The sequence below is a fragment of the Mandrillus leucophaeus genome, unplaced genomic scaffold (genome assembly GCF_000951045.1).
Source record: "Mandrillus leucophaeus isolate KB7577 unplaced genomic scaffold, Mleu.le_1.0 Scaffold759, whole genome shotgun sequence".
In the NCBI taxonomy this organism is placed as follows: Eukaryota; Metazoa; Chordata; class Mammalia; order Primates; family Cercopithecidae; genus Mandrillus; species Mandrillus leucophaeus.
The window spans coordinates 579,928-600,171 of record NW_012108241.1 but is presented as its reverse complement, the minus strand read 5'-3'; the positions used below and the strand labels follow the sequence as shown (position 1 = coordinate 600,171).

The 20,244-nt window shown below is 38.6% G+C and overlaps 1 protein-coding gene across 1 annotated transcript in view; it reads left to right on the top strand.

The window, feature by feature from the left end:
- Positions 1–20,244, top strand: part of THSD7B (thrombospondin, type I, domain containing 7B) — a 649,627-nt gene that overhangs the window by 203,070 nt on the left and 426,313 nt on the right. Inside the window, exon 9 of the mRNA XM_011966357.1 lies at positions 3,651–3,766. Within this exon, the coding sequence (XP_011821747.1) occupies positions 3,651–3,766 (116 nt within the window). The remainder of the gene's footprint in view (positions 1–3,650; positions 3,767–20,244) is intronic.

The following is a 20,244-nucleotide window of genomic DNA, read 5'->3' as shown; positions in this document are numbered from 1 at the left end:
TCTATTTGATGGATGACTTGTGTGTGTATGTATGTCTTAAAGATAGTTAATAATAATGCCACTAATAAGAATGAATTTATGAGCCTTTTTTCTGAGTATATATCTTTTAATTTTAGTTAATTTTTATCAAAGCGTTACATGTTTTATTGTATAAGTAAAATAATAGAGGGACTGATGGTGGAAAGCAGTAGGTTCTTAACCACCTCCTCCTCTACTTCATATCCTACTTCCTTAACACAATCACTTTTTTAAAAAAATAATTATAGATCCACAGCGACTTGCAAAAATTGTACAGAGAGATCCTATGTACCCTTCACTCAGCTTCGCCCAGCTATAACATCTTACATAACTATAGTACATTATCAAAGCCAGAAAATGTATTTATATAGCACCACCACTTTTTAACAGTTGCTGAATTTTTTTTCTGTCTCTCTCTGAATTTTGACTGGGAAAACAGACACATAGTTCACCAATTGTAACTATAAAAAGGTGAACAGTTGGAAGCCTTATGCCACCCCGGCTCTCATTCACCCACTTCCCTCCTCCTTCCCTGTCACCAACAACCACTTTATTCATTCCTCATCTACCTCCCCTATATCTTTATGTGGATACAAGCAAATTCAAATGTATATCTCTGGCCCTTCTCCCTTTCTGGTGTTTACCTCCTAACTCTAAATTATATATTTTTCAGCTCTGCATTTATCAATTTAAAATTGTCATTCCGTGGTTTGCTCCCATGAAAGTAATCAACCTCAGCTCATTTTCACTAGTTCCTCTCCTGACTCCTCCCAGAATGTTGGCATTCTGTTGTTTGATTACAGTAGTACTTTTGATCGAGTTCCTTAGAACCTTTGTCAATGTCAGTTTGGGCTGCTATAAAAAAAATACCATAGACTGGGTGGCGGAAACAAAAACACGTTTATTTCTGACAGTTTTGGAGGCTGAAAGTCCGAGACCAGTGTCACCTCATGGTTGAATTCCAGGGAAAGCCCTCTTCCTGGTTTGCAGGCGGCCACTTTCTTGTACCTTCACATGGTGGAGAACACAGAAAGGAAGCCAGCTTGGTGTCTCTTTTTATAAGGGGCACTAATGCCATTCATGAGAGCTCTAACCTCATGATCTAATTATCTCCCAAAGGCTCCACCACCTGATGTTTTTACTTTGGGGATTAGGTTTCAACATACAGATTTTGGGAGGGACACAAACATTTTGTTCATAATGATTTTGTTTCTTATTTCATTTCTGTTTAGATCAACTCTCTGAACACCTGCTTTGTTGGAGGAGGACATCCAGTGTTCATCCTCTCTCCTCTTTCTAGCTCTCATCCTGTACTCTCTGTGACCAGAATGATGTTTTGGAACATGTTGTCCCAAAACAAAATTTATTCTTCTGTGTTTTGCCTATGCATTGTTTCTAAGATGTTAACACTATGAAAATGCTTTCAGATTTATAATTATGTAAGTTGATGAGGTCTGATGTCAGTCAGATTCCTATCCCTTCTTAGATGACCCATTTTTCTTCCTTTTTGCCCTTATGACCCATTTTTCTTCCTTTTTGCCCTAACAGTTATTAGTTTCTGTTCTGCCCTCCCTCCTTACCTCCCTCCCTGCTTTTTCTATCACTCTCTCTCTCTCTTTCTTTTATAGAGATAGGGTCTTTATTGGCCAGGCTCTGGAGTGCAGGGGTGTGATCATAGTTCACTGCAGCCTTGAACTCTCCTGGGCTTCAGTGATCCGCTGGTCTCAGTCTCCAAAGTAGCTAGGACTATAGGCATGTATCCCCATGCCCAGCTAATATTTTTTATATTTTTTGTAGACACGGGGTCTGGCTGTGTTGCCCAGGCTAGTGTTTAACTTCTGGCCTCAAGCAATACTCCTGCCTCAGCCTCCCAAAGCATTGGGATTACTAGTTTCTCCTCTTAACGCTTTCTTTGTGTTTGAAATTTGGACAGTCCCTGTATTTGCATGTTGGTCATTTTGTATACACTTCCTGGGTTTTTCACTCTGAATTATCCCTTTTTCAATTCTGTAGTAGTTTAGTCCATTATTTTCTCATCAATTTTCTCTTTTCCATTTTCCTGTGTTCTCTCTTACTGGAAGTCTATTAATTAGCTGTTTAAACTTGCCAGACTGGTGTTTATTCAATCATGATTTTTTCAGGTGCTTTGTCTCCATGAAGCTTTGGGTCCATTAGTTATCATTTCAACACCTCAGCTTATGATATGAAAATGAAGATTATAATGCTTGTCCTTGCTGTTAAGAGTAACTGAAAGAATGTAGGCAGACTACTTAACTCGGCACTGGCTATCTGATACAGAGCTCACACTATTAAACTTTATACACACTGCATCTCTGTTCTTTATATGAAACTTATGGGAAACAGAATTTAAAAACCAAATGTATAGTGTAAAGTGCTTTCCTGTTTTTCTTCTTGGTGTAACACTGTTGTAGAATATAATACATGTGATTTTTAGCCGTCTCTACTCTAAAAACAAGCAAGCAAACAAACAAAAACTTGCTTGCTATTTGCTGAGACTTTAGTTTTCCAAATAATTATGAATCCATTAACTATTTATATTACTTTCTTCCCAAGTCTGAGAATTAAATTAATTATCAGCAAAATAATAAAATCAATATCTTTTTTCTTGTTAATGCTGGCTAGTGTATTTGTTATTAACAGGTTGTCATATTTTGCTTCTTCCAACTTTTCAGTCTATGTGTTCTGTGGAAATACCTGTTAATTGGCTGAGTGTGGTGGCTCACACCTGTAATCCCAGCACTTTGGGAGGCTGAGGAGGGCAGATCACAAGGTTGAGAGATCGAGATCATCCTGGTTAACATGGTGAAACCCAGTCTCTACTAAAAATACAAAAATTAGCCAAGCGTGGTGACGCGCCTGTAATCCCAACTACTTGGGAGGCTGAGGCACGAGAGTCACTTGAACTTGGAAGGTGGAGGTTGCAGTGAGCTGAGATTGTGCCACTGTACTCTAGCCTGAGGGACAGAGTGAGACTCCATCTCGAAAGAAAGAGAGAGAGAGAGAGAGAGAGAGAGAGAGAGAGAGAGAGAAGAAAAGAAAGGAAAGAAAGGGAAAGAAATACCTGTTAATCATTTAAGTAGTCTAGAATTCTGTTAATGATCAAAGATTCCTAGTATTTTTTAGTGACCATCAAAGATTTTTGTTTCCCGATATATTTTTATATTTCTTTTATAATCCTTTTTTTGTAGAATATTGCTAATTTGATATATCACCCTGAATAAAACGTATAAAACAATATTTCAATTTTTTCCATCTTGAAAAGATAAAATTAGTTGATGCTGATGGTGAGACACTTTCTCAGCACTCATCTTTCATTGGTTTCAGAGGTTATTTTTAAACTCATGTAGTGAAGAGTTATTTTGGTCTCTAGGTCAAGAGAGCTGAGGTCTGCTTCAGGCTCTGCCTCCAGCTTTGGCAAGTAGCTCCACCTTGCCAAAGCGCTCTTTGGCAAGAGCGCTTGGGCAAGTAACTCCACCTTCAGGCATCTTTCTTCCCTCATCTGTTAAAGGAACATGAGGGCCTTAATATTTTCAGTTCTAAAATTCTGTAGTTCTATGTTCAATCACTTAGTCTCTCAAAGAGGCATTGACATGGTCTCTTCACATTGACAGATGTCCAGATTCTACTCGACCTGAAACCGTGCGCCCCTGTTTTCTCCCATGCAAAAAAGACTGTATTGTGACTGCTTTCAGTGAGTGGACACCCTGTCCAAGGATGTGCCAAGCAGGTAGGTGGATGCTGCGTTCTTAGTCCTTTCTTCCCTAACCTGATTATTTCTCCACAGCTAAGTAAGTGAGAGGTTGTGGAATGCAAGCACCTTTTTTTTTTTTCTCTCTCTCTCATTTGCCTGTTATCCTGGAAACAAGTTTGGTAAAGTTTGTAAATGAAATCTTGTATTTCCAGATCTATCAGAGCCTGGAAGAGAAAACATATTCTGTTATTTTATATCGTAATTCCACCTGTATGTATTGCAGAAGTATTCGTCTTCTGCTAACCCCATTGTGGCATTTTGAACAGTCATTTCCATGTGATTCCTTATAAAGCATCATCACTATCACAGTTTCTATGTGGCTCTTGTGTGTGTGGACCCCAGTTCCAGGTATCCTCATTAGAATATAGGGCTTGAATACAATGCTCACATCGGTGATGAATATGAGTACATGGAGTACAAGAGCAGATACATTATGAAGTGTTCAACAAGTACAGAAATTGGCAATATATGATTTATATTTCTTTATTCTTAATGGTGATACTTTATACATCTGGGTATATTTGAAGGGATTTAATCCAGGATACTTAATAGTGAAGTCCTAGATGAATACATAGGAGTATATGCTAAAGTGACCCCCTCTCTTAGAACAGATCTTTTCCCCAAAGCTTATTGCAGCTCACTGATGGGCTAGTTCATGTGAAGATATAATTAATCCTCATCCCAAAACTCCATTTTGGCCTAAGATCTAGAGTTAATAACTTGGTCCCTCTCTCCTAGTCTCAGACACTAGCCTTGGTCCTTTGGATCTTACCATTGCATGGTTACAAAAGGCAAATCCAAGAAAAAGAAAGACAGAAAGAATATTACCTCTAATGCCCGGAGTTCAGTGAGTCTCATCCACTGGTCCCTGGGCTTCTCTGGGCAGCCATGTCCTCTCAAGCAGGGCATGGCTTTCTTGCTGCACCAACTTCCTGGAAGAGGAAAGAAGAAAGTATGCAGTTCTGCAGAGAGAGAACCTGTCAGAGGTTTACTTTCCTTGGATAATTCCAGCTGTGTGCATCTAAGATCCTTCACATGCTCTTTGACTCACATATCTATGGCAGCACTTCATGAGAGTGACATGAAAATAAGGCCAATATTGACATAGATCTGATGGTCTTTCAAACACCTCTCAGTGATTGAAAACGGAGCTGTGGCACCTGTTGAAAATTATCATCTTTGTTTTGCAATGGTGGAGTACCAGCATGAAGTTTTATAACTATGGCATTTCATCTTCTTGATGATCATTTGTCACAGAATTAATATAGTAGCATACAATGAGATTTGCTTATGGATAGAATTGAAAATAAAAACATTGACTAAGAAAGTGCTTTGAAAATACAGTGCTTTATTTAATCTTTTGACAGGTGGAAACAACAATCTCTTCTAGAAACTCTCCAAAACTTGTTTTTTTCTGAGTGAAGATCCAAAGTAAATGAACTGGATGAACAGGGTTTGTTAAATAGCCAGGGTAATGTCATTTCAAAGCAGGCAAGGATAGAAAAGCTTCTGTCTCTATTCTGAACCATTTGAAAGACAGCATCTAGGAGGCTGACTTTGGGAATTTTAATGATAATGTACCTGAAGACATTTCAGGCTCTTAAAGATAAATACTGAAAAGATGCAAGGGAATAATATAATCTATGATGATGCAGTTTTGTTGATGTTTAGCTATTTATTTTAACTTCTTATTCATGAGAGTTTAGTACAATTCCTGTTAAATTGTTATAAAAAGAGACAGGATTTAAGAGAATACCCCACTGGCAGCCAGAAACTGGTGTTGGAGTTTCTGAAGTCTCTTGATACATAGGGAAGCAGATTAACTTTGTTGAGTCAGTGTGCCCTGGTGACCAGAGATTACTTCAGCCACTGCTAGTCCACCTATTCTACAGTCAAGAAAATTCTCTCTGGTACTAGAGAGTCTTTTCCCAGCATTGGGTAAAGGCAGCAGAATCACAGGCATGTGAAATAATTTGTTCCTCAAGCAACTTTACATTTTACTCCAATTTCCAGAGATTCAATTAGTTGTTTAAATCATTGGCATTGTAATGAAAATAGTTCTAAGTCTCTGTGGTCCCTCCTTGCAGCCAACTTTTCAAGCCCAGATAATTCTTTTCACAGCTTGGCAGTCAGGGACCAACAGAGGCAAAGATTCAATTTTCAGATTTCTTCCAGCTTTCCATTTCAATCTTATTTACCCTAATTTTTAGGTTATAGCTTGGGACTAAGATATTATTAAGTAACCATGGGTTAATTAAAGGACACTATAAGAGGGGGAAAGTTTTGGAGGAAATTGTATCTGTAAACCTATGGTTCTCAAACTTTATTGCATTTGAATCACCTGGAAGCGTTACTAATACGCAGATTTCTGGATCCATGACTAGAAATTCTGATTCAATAACTATGGGGTGGGTCCCAAAAATTTTCAGTTGTAAGAAGCTAGGGCCCCCTGAAGAGTGACCCTCCTCCTCCTCCTCTCCCTCATTCTGATGAACGCCATAGATCCATGAACAAAACTTGCTTTAACTCTAGACATATGGCCCTTCTTTCAGCTTCTTGAATGTATCATGTTTTTCTCCCAGTTCAAGAGTCTGTACATTGGTGCATATGAGCATGGATGCTGGAGCCAGATAACTGTGGTTGCATTTTCATGTTTGCTGTATGACAGATATATTACTTAATGTCTCTTTGCCTCAGTTGTCTAATTTGTAAAATGGAGGTTACCTGCCTATAAAGAAAGCACTTAGACCACGTCCTGACACCGAGTAGGTACTGGGCAAGTGTTTGTATAGTTGTATAGTTTGTACCCACTGTGCATGAGGCTGGCACTCCACTCTCTTCACTGCCCTTCCTTCCTAGGTCCTCAGCCTGTGTATCCACAGAGACCCGCCTTTTCCCTGGAATGCTGCTCTCATCTACCAGACTACCATAGATCCCCCCACATCCTCCTCCATTAAGTAGATTATCCCACGTCGTCCTATTCATCCCCTTAACTTATCTTTTCTTGTTAGAGTTGCCCCTACTAGATTTTAAGTCCATGAATAAGAGGACCACTTCTGCCATCTTCACAGCTGGATATTCTAAACCCAGCCTAGTATGGGGCATATAGTTGCCACTTAATGCATATATTTTGAATGTACAGATGTTCTGTAAAGAGATAGAAGAGTGTGAATTAAAATCTAGGCAGTGGATTTTGTGTCCTTGAGAGTGTCCTACAACAGACTTTTTGGGAAATGGTGTCCTAAAACAGTACTTTTCAAACTTGAATGTACATACAAGTCCCCTGGGGATCTTATTGATTGCAGATTCTAATTCAATAGACCCAAATGGGGCCTGAAATTGTACATTTCTATAAGTTCCCAGGTGATACGTATATGCTGGGTATAAAGCTCTGAGTAGGGTTGGGTTCATTAGAAATTTCTGGGCAAGGCAATGTCCAATCGAAGTTGTAAAGTGAGAAGCATGGACTGGGGACAGACCAGCAAGTGGGGACAAGATGGGAGGTGAAGGGGAGTGATTAAAAGTGGTTTAACTTAAACTGAGAGATCAGGAAAAGATCCAGGAGGATGGACCTGAGCAAGTGGAAACCTCGACTAATGAAGACAGAAGAACTCCTTTTTTTTTTTTGTCTTGCAGCTGTGACTTCAGGTTGGGTCATCAAAGCTGAGAAGTGGTTATGTTTGTGGTCCTCAAAGTTGACTGCACAATGGAATCACCTGAAAATGTCTAAAATATACTGATGCCTGGAATCTAATACATTCTGATTTAATAGGTTTGTGGTAGCAGCCAGGGAATCACTGGATTATGTATATCCCAAACCACATTCATTCTAAACCTCTCAGAAGGCCAAGATTGTTTAGGGGACTGAGTGCACCAGCAGTGATTTGTGACATAGCAATGGATGAATTGCATCAGGTTTTATTTTGTCCTGGCTTGATTCAAGAGCTAAAACCTTAAAAAATAAAGGTATTTTCAAGTCATGGACAATCTCAAGCCATGCTTATGATCTTCTTGCTCCTCCTCTTCTAAGTCTTTCCTTAAAGGATCAATGATAGTCTCATATTTTTCTAAGCAAACCAAAAATCTATCAAGCTTTGGCCTGTTGTGGCCTGTCTAATTGTTGAGTCCTTGTAATAAATTAACCAAATGATCAAGCACCATTTCCTTTGTACTTTTTTTTTTTTTCTGTTTTCTTCTATTCTTTTTTCAGCCTACAAAACAAATGCCTGCCTAAAGTATCCAATGTGGTCTAATTAAGAATAGCAACAGCTCCCTTACTGCAACATTTCTCAGCCCTTAGTTTTGTCAATGGACTGATGTCTGAGCCTCACCCCAGCCCACCCTAGTCAGAATGTCTTTAGGTTGAAAGGATATCTGCGATACTAAAATTCTTCATAGGTAACTTATAAGTGGTGAAGGGTGAGAAATGCTCATTTAATGCCTAATATTTTACAATATGTTTTTACGTACATTTTGGCCTGTTATAGGAGATCACTGATAATTGTTTGCCGAGGTAGTGTTGGAATTAATTATGTTGGCCACTGCTGTCATCACTGTCATTCCTCATTTTTTCACTTTAAGATCACAAATCAATATTATCCTTTGTATGATTTATATCAGAGAATCTTTAAAGAGCCTCACTGCATATTTTCAACATTAAATTATATGAAGTTTCGAACATATGCATAAATGAATGCAATGTGAATACAAAGTATTAATGGTTAATACAATGTATTCCTGTTGTGATGGCTACACAAAGCAATTGTCATCTCATGGACATTCTTATTTTGTCTATACATTAATCCCCACTTCCACTCCCAAAAGGAGTAGTTGAAATAATTGCCAGATATGTTTACCACTTTATGGAAAGGGAGAATATGAAAAAGGTAAAGTTACTAGACTGAAGATAAATTATGGTATTTTAAAAATAGAATATTCAACAGAATATTTCTAGAAACCATGGAGCTAATGATTAATTATTTGTCAGTCTCAAATAATTGGAGGCTGAAGGAACTCCTTTAATTTTCATCTCTAAGGAGTGAGCTAGAGAGCAGTGTCATGGTAACGGGAAAGCCAACAGCAGAGACTGCTGCTGGGAGTTGGTAGGAAACCTCATTTGGTGGAATTCGTTTCCTCCTGTGTCAACCCTCCTGGAGTTACCTCTTGAGTTTTCAGTATCAAAAACAGACAGTGAGTTTTTTTTAAAAAAAACACGTAGGCATGTAGCATGGATTCTTGAGTTAGATTTCCTTGGTTCAAATCTCATCTCTGCCATACAAATTACTTTAAACTTGCTGTGTTTCAATTTCTTCCTTTCCAAAATAAGGTAATATTACCAGCTACTTCAAAGAGCTGTTATAAGGAGGACACATGGAACAGTGCCAGGTATATAGAAATTTATTACGATTTATTTTTATTTAATCTCAACCCCATTGAGTTTTTTTCAATCCAGAGATGTCTGAGACTCACCCCAGCTCACCCCAGTCAGAATGTCTTCAGGTTTAAAGGAAATTTTCAGTATTAAAACTCTCCATAGGTGACTCTTACTAGTGGTGGAGGATGAGAAATACTCAGTGCTTAACATTTATTTATTTATTTATTATTATTATTATTATTAGATGATAATGATGATGATAAAAGTTCCTTAAGGTCAGAGAGCTTGTATTATGTTGAGTTCCTGCAGTTATTAAGTCCTCTACCTGCTGGTATTATGGCACCTGTTTCTCTGCCTGTATTGCTCTGGACAGACTATAAACTCACAGGGTAGGAGTCTTTCATTTCATTAATGAACTTCCAGTGCTTAGTACAGTGTCTGGCACATGGTGGGCATTTAGTAACTGTTGTTGAGTGAATGAATAAATAAACACATCTATTCCCTTGTCAGTTCTTTTATTATTTATTTATTTATTTATTTATTTTTTATTTATATATATATTTTTGAGACGGAGTCTTGCTCTGTCGCCCAGGCTGGAGTGTGGAGTTCAGTGGCTCAGTCTCAGCTCACTGCAAGCTCCGCCTCCTGGGTTCACACCATTCTCCTGCCTCTGCCTCCTGACAGTTGAGACTATAGGCGCCCGCCATCTCGCCCAGCTAAATTTTTGTATTTTGTAATAGAGACGGGGTTTCACTGTGTTAGCCAGGATGGTCTCAATCTCCTGACCTTGTGATCCACCCGCCTGGCCTCCCAAAATGCTGGAATTACAGGTGTGAGCCACCACGCCTAGCCCCCCAGTCAGTTCTAATGCTTAAAGATTTTGCTTTCTTTTAAAGGAAACTATGGCATTAACAGATTGTTCCACAGATACAGGCCAGTTACGGAATTGGTCAATCTGAATGTCAAAAATAACCTATTCTGGATTCCAGAAGTTTGCCCACTCAAATACATACAAGCACTACCTTCCTCTTTACTTTCCCCTGTCAAGCAGATGTGGCCCCTCCTCTTCACAGAACCATCCACACCTTTGTTCACCCATTTGTTCCCAAATAATGGAGGATTTGCTGTGTTTGACTAATCAAAGCTTTGAGCCTGGAACACTGGCCCAAAAAATAATGTTCAAGGCCCTTTAACACCTTGCTCTTCCTTGAGATTGACATTATCTCAATCTTCTTTGCTTCTTCTGCAAATTTTAGATAATGTTATCTTTTCCAAATAGTTTTTTGAGAAATTAAACACAGTAAGATGTATAGCTCACAAATATGTCTCCGGACCCAGGCCTCATACATGAGTGCAGGTATCTTTGTCTTCACAGGTGCTGCTGGGTGTAACTTGCTTCCTTTAGTCTGTAACTTAAAGTCCATAGATCACTACATGGTCCCAGTGCTCAATAAATATTCCTGATAATTTAGTAGGAGGAATGACAAACACTTGGGCTTGTAGAGATTACAGTTTTCAATCACACTCCTGCCAAACTGAGGAGTTCTGCTGATAACATTCATAAAAAACACCTTTTCCTATCTCACAAGGAGAAAAAGTTCGTGGATAAAATTCTCTCAATTAAATATTATTTTATTTTTTTCCTATTTTTTTAATTATGGGATTTTCTGCCTGTTTTATTAAAACACAGCATAAGAAGTTATCAAATTTGGTTTTAAAAAAAAACAACATTGCATTAGAGTCTGATGACCATATTGAGACAAGGAGGAACACTTACATTAGAATGAGAGCTGCTGCTCAGAGCTCAGCACTCTTAGTCTGGTGTAAACTCCTTCAGAGAAATGTTAATCCAGGTAATATCTGGGAGGGAAAGCATTGTCAGTCCAACCTCTTTCCTCTCAACCCATTATTCCATCTTCCCTCTGGACTAGAGATTGATGTATGCTTAGAAGGACCTGAAATCTACAGTATAATCTACTGGATTTTCCCTTACCTCCTACAGTGGCCCCAGGAGGTAAGTCTAATCATACATGACTAACAGGTGAGAATCTCCAGGCTCAGAAAGATCAAGTAACTGCTCCGAGGTTACCCGGTATGTTAGAATCAGAGCATGGTGGAAATCCAGGCTTCTCTGGCTCTAGGGCTTGTCTGTTTTTATCCCATGACAATGAGCTACTTGCTACATCCATAGGTACAGATAATCTTGCTTGTCTATTAGCAAATCAAGAATTTGAAGCCTAGTACCTCTAGTGCAGGCTTTGCACTAAAGATGTTATAGATCACACATTAATTTGACATGTGCTATCTCATAAATTGTCAGGACAGTTTAATGGTAAGGGAAGAGCTGTTTTATTAGTCCAGCTTCACAGACGAGGCAACACACACCTCAAGGGAAGTTGCCATATGGCCTCAAAGGAGCAAAGACCAAGTTTAAAAACCCAGTGTTTAAACTTGCTATATTGTCTGTCCTGGTGCCCCTGTTCAGCTATAGAAAGGCGAACTAGACAAGTTTAATTCTAGCCACCAAAAGGCTATAACTTCAGCATAGTTGTGCTTCATTTCACTGCATCTTCCTATTAAATTTATAATAGCTATAATTTATATACATTACTCTATTTGATTATTTCTATTTTAAAATTTTATTTTAATTTGACAAATAATAACTATATATAAGTATGGGGTACAGTGTGTTGTTTTGATACAGGTATACACGATGGAATGATCAAATCAAGCTAATTAATATATCCATCACCTCACCTGCCCAGGGTTAATAATAAAGTATATTTCAAAATTGCCACCAGAGTAGGTTTTAAATGTTCTCACTATTCCATTTAATTCTTACCTCAACCTTATATTGAAAGAATTATTACTCCATTTTATGCACTCGATCTTAGTCAAAAGGGCCGAGAAGTGATATTACTCCATTTTATGTAAAAGAAAACAGGGCTTAAAGATAGAGCCCAAGGTTGCAAAACTAACATTAATAAATACCAAAACCACATGGAATCCTAAGCTCTTAACCATTAGCAACAAATATTTGCTGAATGATCACTGCATTTCAGGCTCTGTGCTAGGCGCTGGCGTATATGGATAAAGTAATGAATTAAACATACAGAAATCTTTCCGTCATAGAGAATACCATCCAATGAGGGAAGATAGAGGAGTTGAACACAAAACTACCTAAATAAAGATGCAGTCACAAAATGTGCTGTGAAGGTCAGGGCACTATGGAAGAAGGCAAGAAAAATCAGATTTCCCCTCTGCCTAGAATGTCTCCCTTTATCTCTACTGCTTGCCCAAATCTTACTATAGCCTAAATCCTCTAGCCTCCTCCACAGAATTTGTTCTGACTTTTCTGCTGGAAATAAACACGTCCCCCTCTTAAGTCCCATATTCTGTCTGAAATATTTGCAGTCTGACTATTGGTAAAGGTGTTTTGTGTCCCTCTGAAGGATTGTGAACTCCTTGAGGGCTGAAACCTTGCCCTTTTCAGTTTTCAGTCCCCAAGGTACCAAGAAATAACTTAAGACAGAACAGAACTTAGTAAATGGGTGTCAAATAAATAGATGCTAGCAAGAACCAATTTGCTTAAGCAAACCTAGCAAACTGCTGAACGAGAAGTTAGTCTACCTTCACAGCTCAATTTTCCTCATAAAAATTTGCATAGCTTAATGCAAGAACATATGTGATGACGCTGGCCACAGAATGTGTGAGACTTAGAGAATCAGATGTCTCTGTTTTCCTGGCAAATGTGGTTAAAAGGGAAAAACATTCTATCATTTTAATTTATTTTTTGTGTACTTATTTGTTCATTTGTCTGTCAGTCTGTCTATTATCTGTAATGAAGTTGTATGAATATATCTCAGGGAAGCAAAGCCTATTGAATTGCTAATTTCTTTTCTTTCTTTTTTTTTTTTTTTTTTTTTTTTTTTTTTTTTGGTTCCCCCCCATTGCCCAGGCTGGAGTGCAGTGGCGTGATCTCGGCTCACTGCAACCTCTGCCTCCCGGTTCAAGCGATTCTCCTGCTTCAGCCTCCCGAGTAGCTGGGACTACAGGCGCCTGCCACCACGCCCTGCTAATTTTTTTGTATTTTTAGTAGAGACAGGGTGAATTGCTAATTTCTTAAAGTCATTTCCCACTGGTGCTTCAAAGTCAGTTAGTAGTTCAAAAACAGTAGTAGTTACTGTTTTCAACCATATGGTTATAGGAAATGCAATGCACTGTGTAATAGGGTTTCTTTCTTGATAAAAACTCAAGGCCATATATAAGGTGAAATGCAAAATTGTGGTCATGTGCAATCTTTTAGTGGCCTAAGTTTACCCATGGGTAAAACTTAAAATAATTGAACAGGTTTCTGAAAATGTGGTCCACAAACCTTCAGCTCAGATCTGTGTGGTATGCTTGCTAGAACCCTAAGAGATTCTGATTTTGAAGTTGGAACTGGGGCCTAAAAATCTGCATTTTAAAATTAACTTAGTGATTCTAAGACTCACTGAAGTTTGAAAACCGCTGTATTCGAGAAGCATTCGATGTAACCATAGACCAACAGAATGTTTAAGAAATGTATGACTGGCACCTACTGTGTTGTTTTAATTGACTCTATTTTAGTTTTTAAGGAACAAAGGCCTTTAAGCTACATTAGGTAAAAGGGGGTTTGGCTGGGTGCGGTGGCTCACAGCTGTAATCCAGCACTTTGGGAGGCCCAGGCAGGTGGATCACGAGGTCAAGAGTTCGAGACCATCTTGGCTAACACAGAGAAACCGCGTCTCTACTAAAAATACAAAAAATTAGCCAGACGGGATAGCACGCACCTGTAGTCCCAGCTACTCCTGAGGCTGAGTCAGGAGAACTGCTTGAACCCAGGAGGCAGAGGTTGCAGTGAGCTGAAATCATGCCACTACACTCCAGCCTGGGTGATAGAGCAAGACTCCATCTCACAAAAAAAAAAAAAAAGAAAAGAAGTGGGGGGCTTGATGGGAATTTATAACAGATCTGGCAGATGTCCAGATGTAAGAAAAAAACCCTATGGGTGTGATGGAAACTATAAATGCTGGAATTACAGCTTAGATTGCAGCTGGAAGTAATGCTGAAAGTGTTGGAATTACAGGCATGAGCCACCATGCCTGGCCCTTTATTTATTTATTTATTTATTTGTAGAGATGGGATCTCGCCAAGTTGCCCAGGCTTGTCTGGAACTCCTTTTGCTGTCCTTCCGCCTCAGCCTTCTGAAATGCTGGGATTACAGGTGTGAGCCACTGTGCCTGACCCCGGTTTGCATCATATTTTTGTGCCAGGTTCCCTCGGTGACTCAGAAGCCTGTTGGAGCAGCTCCTGAGGCCAGAGACTCATGTGGAAGGGGAGGGGACAGTGACGCCCAAAGGCGGCAGAGACTGAGGGCTTGTGGTGTTCCGCAGGGAGACTGGCCTCTCCAACTGGCTCAAGCTCTGCTTTTCAGAAGGAATTCAGAACCTGGCTCATCCCTGTCTTGTGCCTTCTACCAGTTACACTCTGGGTGCTAAAGTATTGGAAGAGGCTAGCATGTTTCCAATTGAAAAGACTTGCTTTTTTTTTTTTTTTTAACTTCACAGCTTTGCTTTGGGAAAAGGGCTGTTGTGAATTAGGTAGAAATATAGAAAAGGAAAATGAAGCTCCGGAGAATAGAAATGCAGTAGAATAACACCTTCATGTGGAATAGAAACTGGCAGAATGAGGTACTCACTCTGAGTATGATCTGAGTCTGATATTACTCACTCTGAGTATGATCTGAGTGATGTTTTACTTCAAACAAGCAAAATATGCAGTCTGGTGTACTTGCATTCTCACCGAAATGCCTTGGCTACGATTCCTATCAGTGGTCTATGATAAACAGTGCTGTCTTGGTTGTCTTATAAAATAAACCAAAGTACCAAGGAAAACAAAATAAATTTAAAAAGCAGAGAAATAAGCAAATGTAGGTTTGGTGTGTGGAATTCTGTTCTTTACACCTGAAATGGAATACTATGCTGTCTTAGTTTATATCTAATAGTGACTTTAAAGCGCTATTAATTTCCTTCATGGAACAGCCAAGTTATGTTACCATAAATAAATCCTATGGCACATGGATATTTAAAATGATTTATTGTTAGCATTGGTGGCAAAAATCTGTGTTTCCTTCAATGTGAGTGTTCTTTCTTTGCAAAATGCTTTTTCTTCTGGCTGGTTTCATTCTCATATCTGTAGAATTCTCCACAGACGATATAATATGATTCTTGTTTGTCTATAGAGGTAAATGAGTTGTTTTACGGAAACCAAGGTACCTATTCTAATTAGAAGTATATTTTTAGTCTTTTGATGTACTTCCTATGAAGAAATTGAATAAATTAGCTTTGATTTACCTGGGGTGTTTCCTTCAGTTTATTAAATAATCTTCTACAATTAAAAAGAATAAATTAGTTATTTTTTGCTTCCTTGGCTTTGGTCCCATTTCAATATGATTTCTAAATTAGAGTGTTGTTTCCGGAGATATTTGACTCACTGGGTTAGCTAATATGATGGTAGATTTATAAAGTGTTTAATTTATGTTACTGTAGCAAAGCCTAGAATTAGAGGTGGAGTTAAACATTAGGATCTTAATATGTCAATTTGAAACTTCAGGTTTTATAAAAACATCAAATAATTTATGTATGATTAAAAATCAAGAAACTATTAAATTTTATGCTTAAATGAAATAGATTGCTCATGGTTTAGACAAACAACTTTTAAGTGTCCCCTAGTAGAAAAATCAGCCCTGGATAGTCTGTGAATCTCTTGAAATTGTTTTGAAATTAAGTTGCTACATATAGATGGTTCAGATAGAGTATCTCTTGAATGTTATGTTTTCAATGATAAGAAATAAAATATCCAAAAATAAGCAAGCTAGGAATGATAGGCTGCCTTTTGAAATCTTTCCAAGTTAAATTTAATTTGCTGATATCTAAAATATGTTTGTCATATTGTATTTTCAGACCTTATGGATAACCAGAGTAGGAATACAGGTCACATGAATGTGGTGACAAGTTCTATGGCAAGTGTGTTAATTTCTAACTTGAGCCAGCAATATCCTCTCTCATTGCTGAATGACCACAATGGTTTTGAGTGGATGTTTGATCCTATTTAGTTTTGCACTGAATTATATTCTGTCTTAAGCTTCTGTCTTATTTGTTCATGGGTACTGGGAAGAGCTTGACCTTTTTTGGAATCTAACAGACTTCTGGTGGACTCTTGCTGTTGTCAATTTTTCGCGGTGTTTTGAATTTTAGTTAACATCTCTGAAACTATATGCTGATATGTAACATAGATATAACATGTAATATCTGTAAGACAGCTTAACTTCATTGGGTTTTCTTTTCCCATGCAAAGAGATTAGCTCAGCAACAATTGCTCAGCATGTGATAATTTTCTCCATTATGTATTTTTTTCTACCCCAAGTAAGTTGTAGGATTCATGACTATTTAAGCTCTAGCCATAAACATTATGAATTTTATAAGCAGAAGATACTTAGTGGTGTGTATGTTTATGTGAGTGTGTATGTGTGTGCTTGTGTATGTCGTGACAGAGAAAGAGTGGGGGGGCTCTCATAGTGGAACAATAATAATGTTTAGTATTTAAACATTATGACCTGTTTATCATGTATAATGTTATCTTACATTTTTGCAATGTAAACATGCAATGTAACATTGCAGGAATGTAAACATTGCAAGAATATAAAATAACATTATATATTACCGACAAGGTCATACATGGTCTTGAACCTTGAAGAATTCCATCTTTTCCCATCTTTCCTTCTACCCCAAATCAGAAACAACTGAGAGTTAATCAAAGCAGAGAGAGATAAAAATATCAGCTGCTTCTCAACCCCAGACTGAGACAGGCTTTCCTACCTGGCCACAGCCTATGTTGAATAGCAAAACATTCTCCTTGGCTGAGCACAGCTGAGAAGACAGATGAATATGTGCATTTTCTGAGCAGATGTATCCCAAGAAAGAAAAGGAGAGAGGATATCATAACAAGAAACATGTGAGTTTCTTGTTGCCAAAGTCATGATTTACATCTCCACAGGAGATGTAGGTGAGGGAGGTGTAGAGGGTTGAGGCACAAGAACTACTATGGAAGTGGATCTCCCTTCACAGGCAAGGCCTCATTAAGAGGACTCCACTCTTGCTGTCTGGTGCTGTGCGACTTGGCGAACTCTCACCCTAATACCTTCTACTACCTCCTTTACTTCCCTCTAGCTGTGTTGGCCTCCTTTCTGGCCAAGCTTTTTTCCATCTCATTCAGACTTGCACTTGCTGCTCCCTCTTTCTGGGAATTTCTTCTCCTAGCATTTTGCCTGGGTGCCTTTTAAAAACTTTTCATTTTTTAAGAAACAGGGTCTGGCTTTGTCACCTAATGGAGTACAGTGATGCAGTCATAGCTCACTGCAGTCTTGAACTCCTGGGCTTAAGCCTCCTGAGTAGCTGGGACTACAGGTACTTGCCACCATGCCTGATTAATTGTTTTTATGTTTTTAGACGTACAGTCTCTCTATGTTGCCCAGGATGGTCTCAAACTCCTGGCCTCTAGTGGTGCCTGACCCTTGGGTGCTTTTATTCAACACTTTGTTTTCAGTTCAAATGCCATTGCCTCAGAGAGTCCGTCTCTGACTACCCTATTTAAAAATCGCCCTTCTCCCTGTTTTTGTTTTTTCTTCTTCATTACTCTATATTATTTTCTCACAGCCATTATCATTATCCCAACTAGAATGGAAGTTCCATGTCTTGTTCTCTGCTGAAACATGTTGAATGGTGGCTACTACAAAGTAAATGCCTAAATATTTGTTCAATGAATGATAATGGATGAGTCAGTAAACCTTTTTCTAGGGCTTACTATATACCAAGATTTATGCTGACTACTAGTTACATTAAGATGAATAAAATGAGGTTACTTTTATCACGGAGCACTTAAATAGAAATTCAGGCATGCAAACACGTTTTCTATAACAGGAATGGGTATAGGAAATTATGGAGCCAGAGAGAAGGGAGTCCTGTGATTGGGGAGGATGTGACTGAGAAGGTGAAATTGAGTAGATCAGGAGTTACCAGGTCAACATGGGATAGATGTTTACAAGTAGTAAGTAGCAGAGGATATAGGTGTGCAGAAGCTTGGCTGTGTGAGGGTACTTTGTAATTGAATGAATTACAGGTGGCTAATGATGCTTGCGATACACAACCCATATGGGAGAATGATAAGAAATAAAGAGATATGCAGGTACCCGCTCGTGAAGACCTTCTACAGAGTTTGTATCTTATCTGGAATTCTGGTGGAATTTAAATTTTAACCATAGGTGTGATAAAAATCACATTTATGTTTTAGGAAAAGAAAATAGGATAGGAAATAATGAGGTGAGATGACATTGGAAACCAGTGCAAAAATTAGGGGACCATTCAATTATCTGGGCAAGAAATGAGGAAAATATGTTCTTGAATAGAAAAGGGGAATTGAAGTTATCTTCATCTGTTTTCTGTTACTTATAACAAAATACTTGAAACCGGGTAACTTATAAAGAAACAAAATTTATTTCTTACAGTTCTGGAGGCTGGGAAGTTTAAGGTTAAGGGTGTGCATTTGGTGAGAGCCTTCTTGCTCGTGGAGAGTCTGCAGAGTCCCAAGGTGACACAGGGCCTCACACGATGAAGGGCTGATCGTGTGAGCTTAGGTCTTGCTTTGTCAGCTTATAAAGCCACCGGTCCCATTCCCATGATCCATAATCCCATGAATCCATAAATAAAATCCAGTCACCTCTTAAAGGAGCCACCTCTCACTTCTGCCACATAGGAGATTCACGTTTGCCATGAGTTTTGGAGGGGGCAAATATTGAAACCATAGCAGTAGATAAGCATACGAATTATCATAACTCAATATTGTTTAATAGTATGTCTTCATGACCTGGAGTGCACTCAATTTTTCTTCCATTCATCCTGTGTAATTTGCATAACTGGATGATTATGCAAACACTCTTCCCTGCTCAGGGGATTTAATAGAAACAATAGTAAGCAATTGGCTGGATTTCAGCAAGGCACACATCCTTTTTAGCCACCTCTGCTGCGTGTAAGCTTTCAAGGAGTAAAATGGTTCCAAAGATCCAGGGTATCTCACAAAGTCCCCACGTTCCCATCTCTTCTTATCAGGATCAGTGACAAAATATGAGGGTCCTGTGCAAAATTGGAAAATGTGGAGTTCAGTGTTCAAAAAATTATTGAGAATTTCAGGACTGTTGTCACAGAGCTCTAAACCACCCCTGAGCCTGCACAGATCACCTGCCCATCCATGATCCTGGCCCCAGTCTTTATTGCCTTTCTCTACAGGCCAACATCCTAACTGGCTTTGAGTTTTAATTTCTGGGAAGAGTTGCCATTAACCCAGATTATTTTACTGGATTGCATTTCTTCAGCTGAGAACATCTAAGATCTGGAGGGAATAGGACCAGGGAGAGGTTCATTTTTGTGACAGCCAGCAAAGCAGAATGCACACTCTGGACCCAGATTGCTTGGGTTCCAAACCCTCTCAACCACTTACTGGGACCTTGCATGAGGAACAGAAGCTCTCTGTGTCTCCAGTTTCTTACCTGCAGAATGGGAATGACAAGAGTAATTATTACAGATTCTTATGAGGACTGAGTGAGTTGATTCACGTAAAGCACTTGGTAAGTGACTCACATGGTTGAATTGTTTTTCTTATTGGTTTGAAGATTATATTCTCCATATTAAACTTTTGTGGTTACATGTAGTAAAATTATCCCCATTCGGAATGAAGCTTGTCATTTGGGGAAGAGAAATGCTTAATTTTAATGTAGTTGAATTTATCCAACTACGTTATGGCTTTTATTTTTTTATGTTTTAAAATCCTTTTTTATCCTAAAAATACAAAGATATTAGCCTATATTTTTCTTCTGAAATTTTTACATCAAAGTCTTTACTAATTTATTTTTAATATGGTTCCAGGTAGAAATCCAATCGTGTTGGGGGCGGGGCGGCGGGCGGAAGTGGCCCGCTTTTCCTCTCATTTTCTCTCAATGATCCAGCCA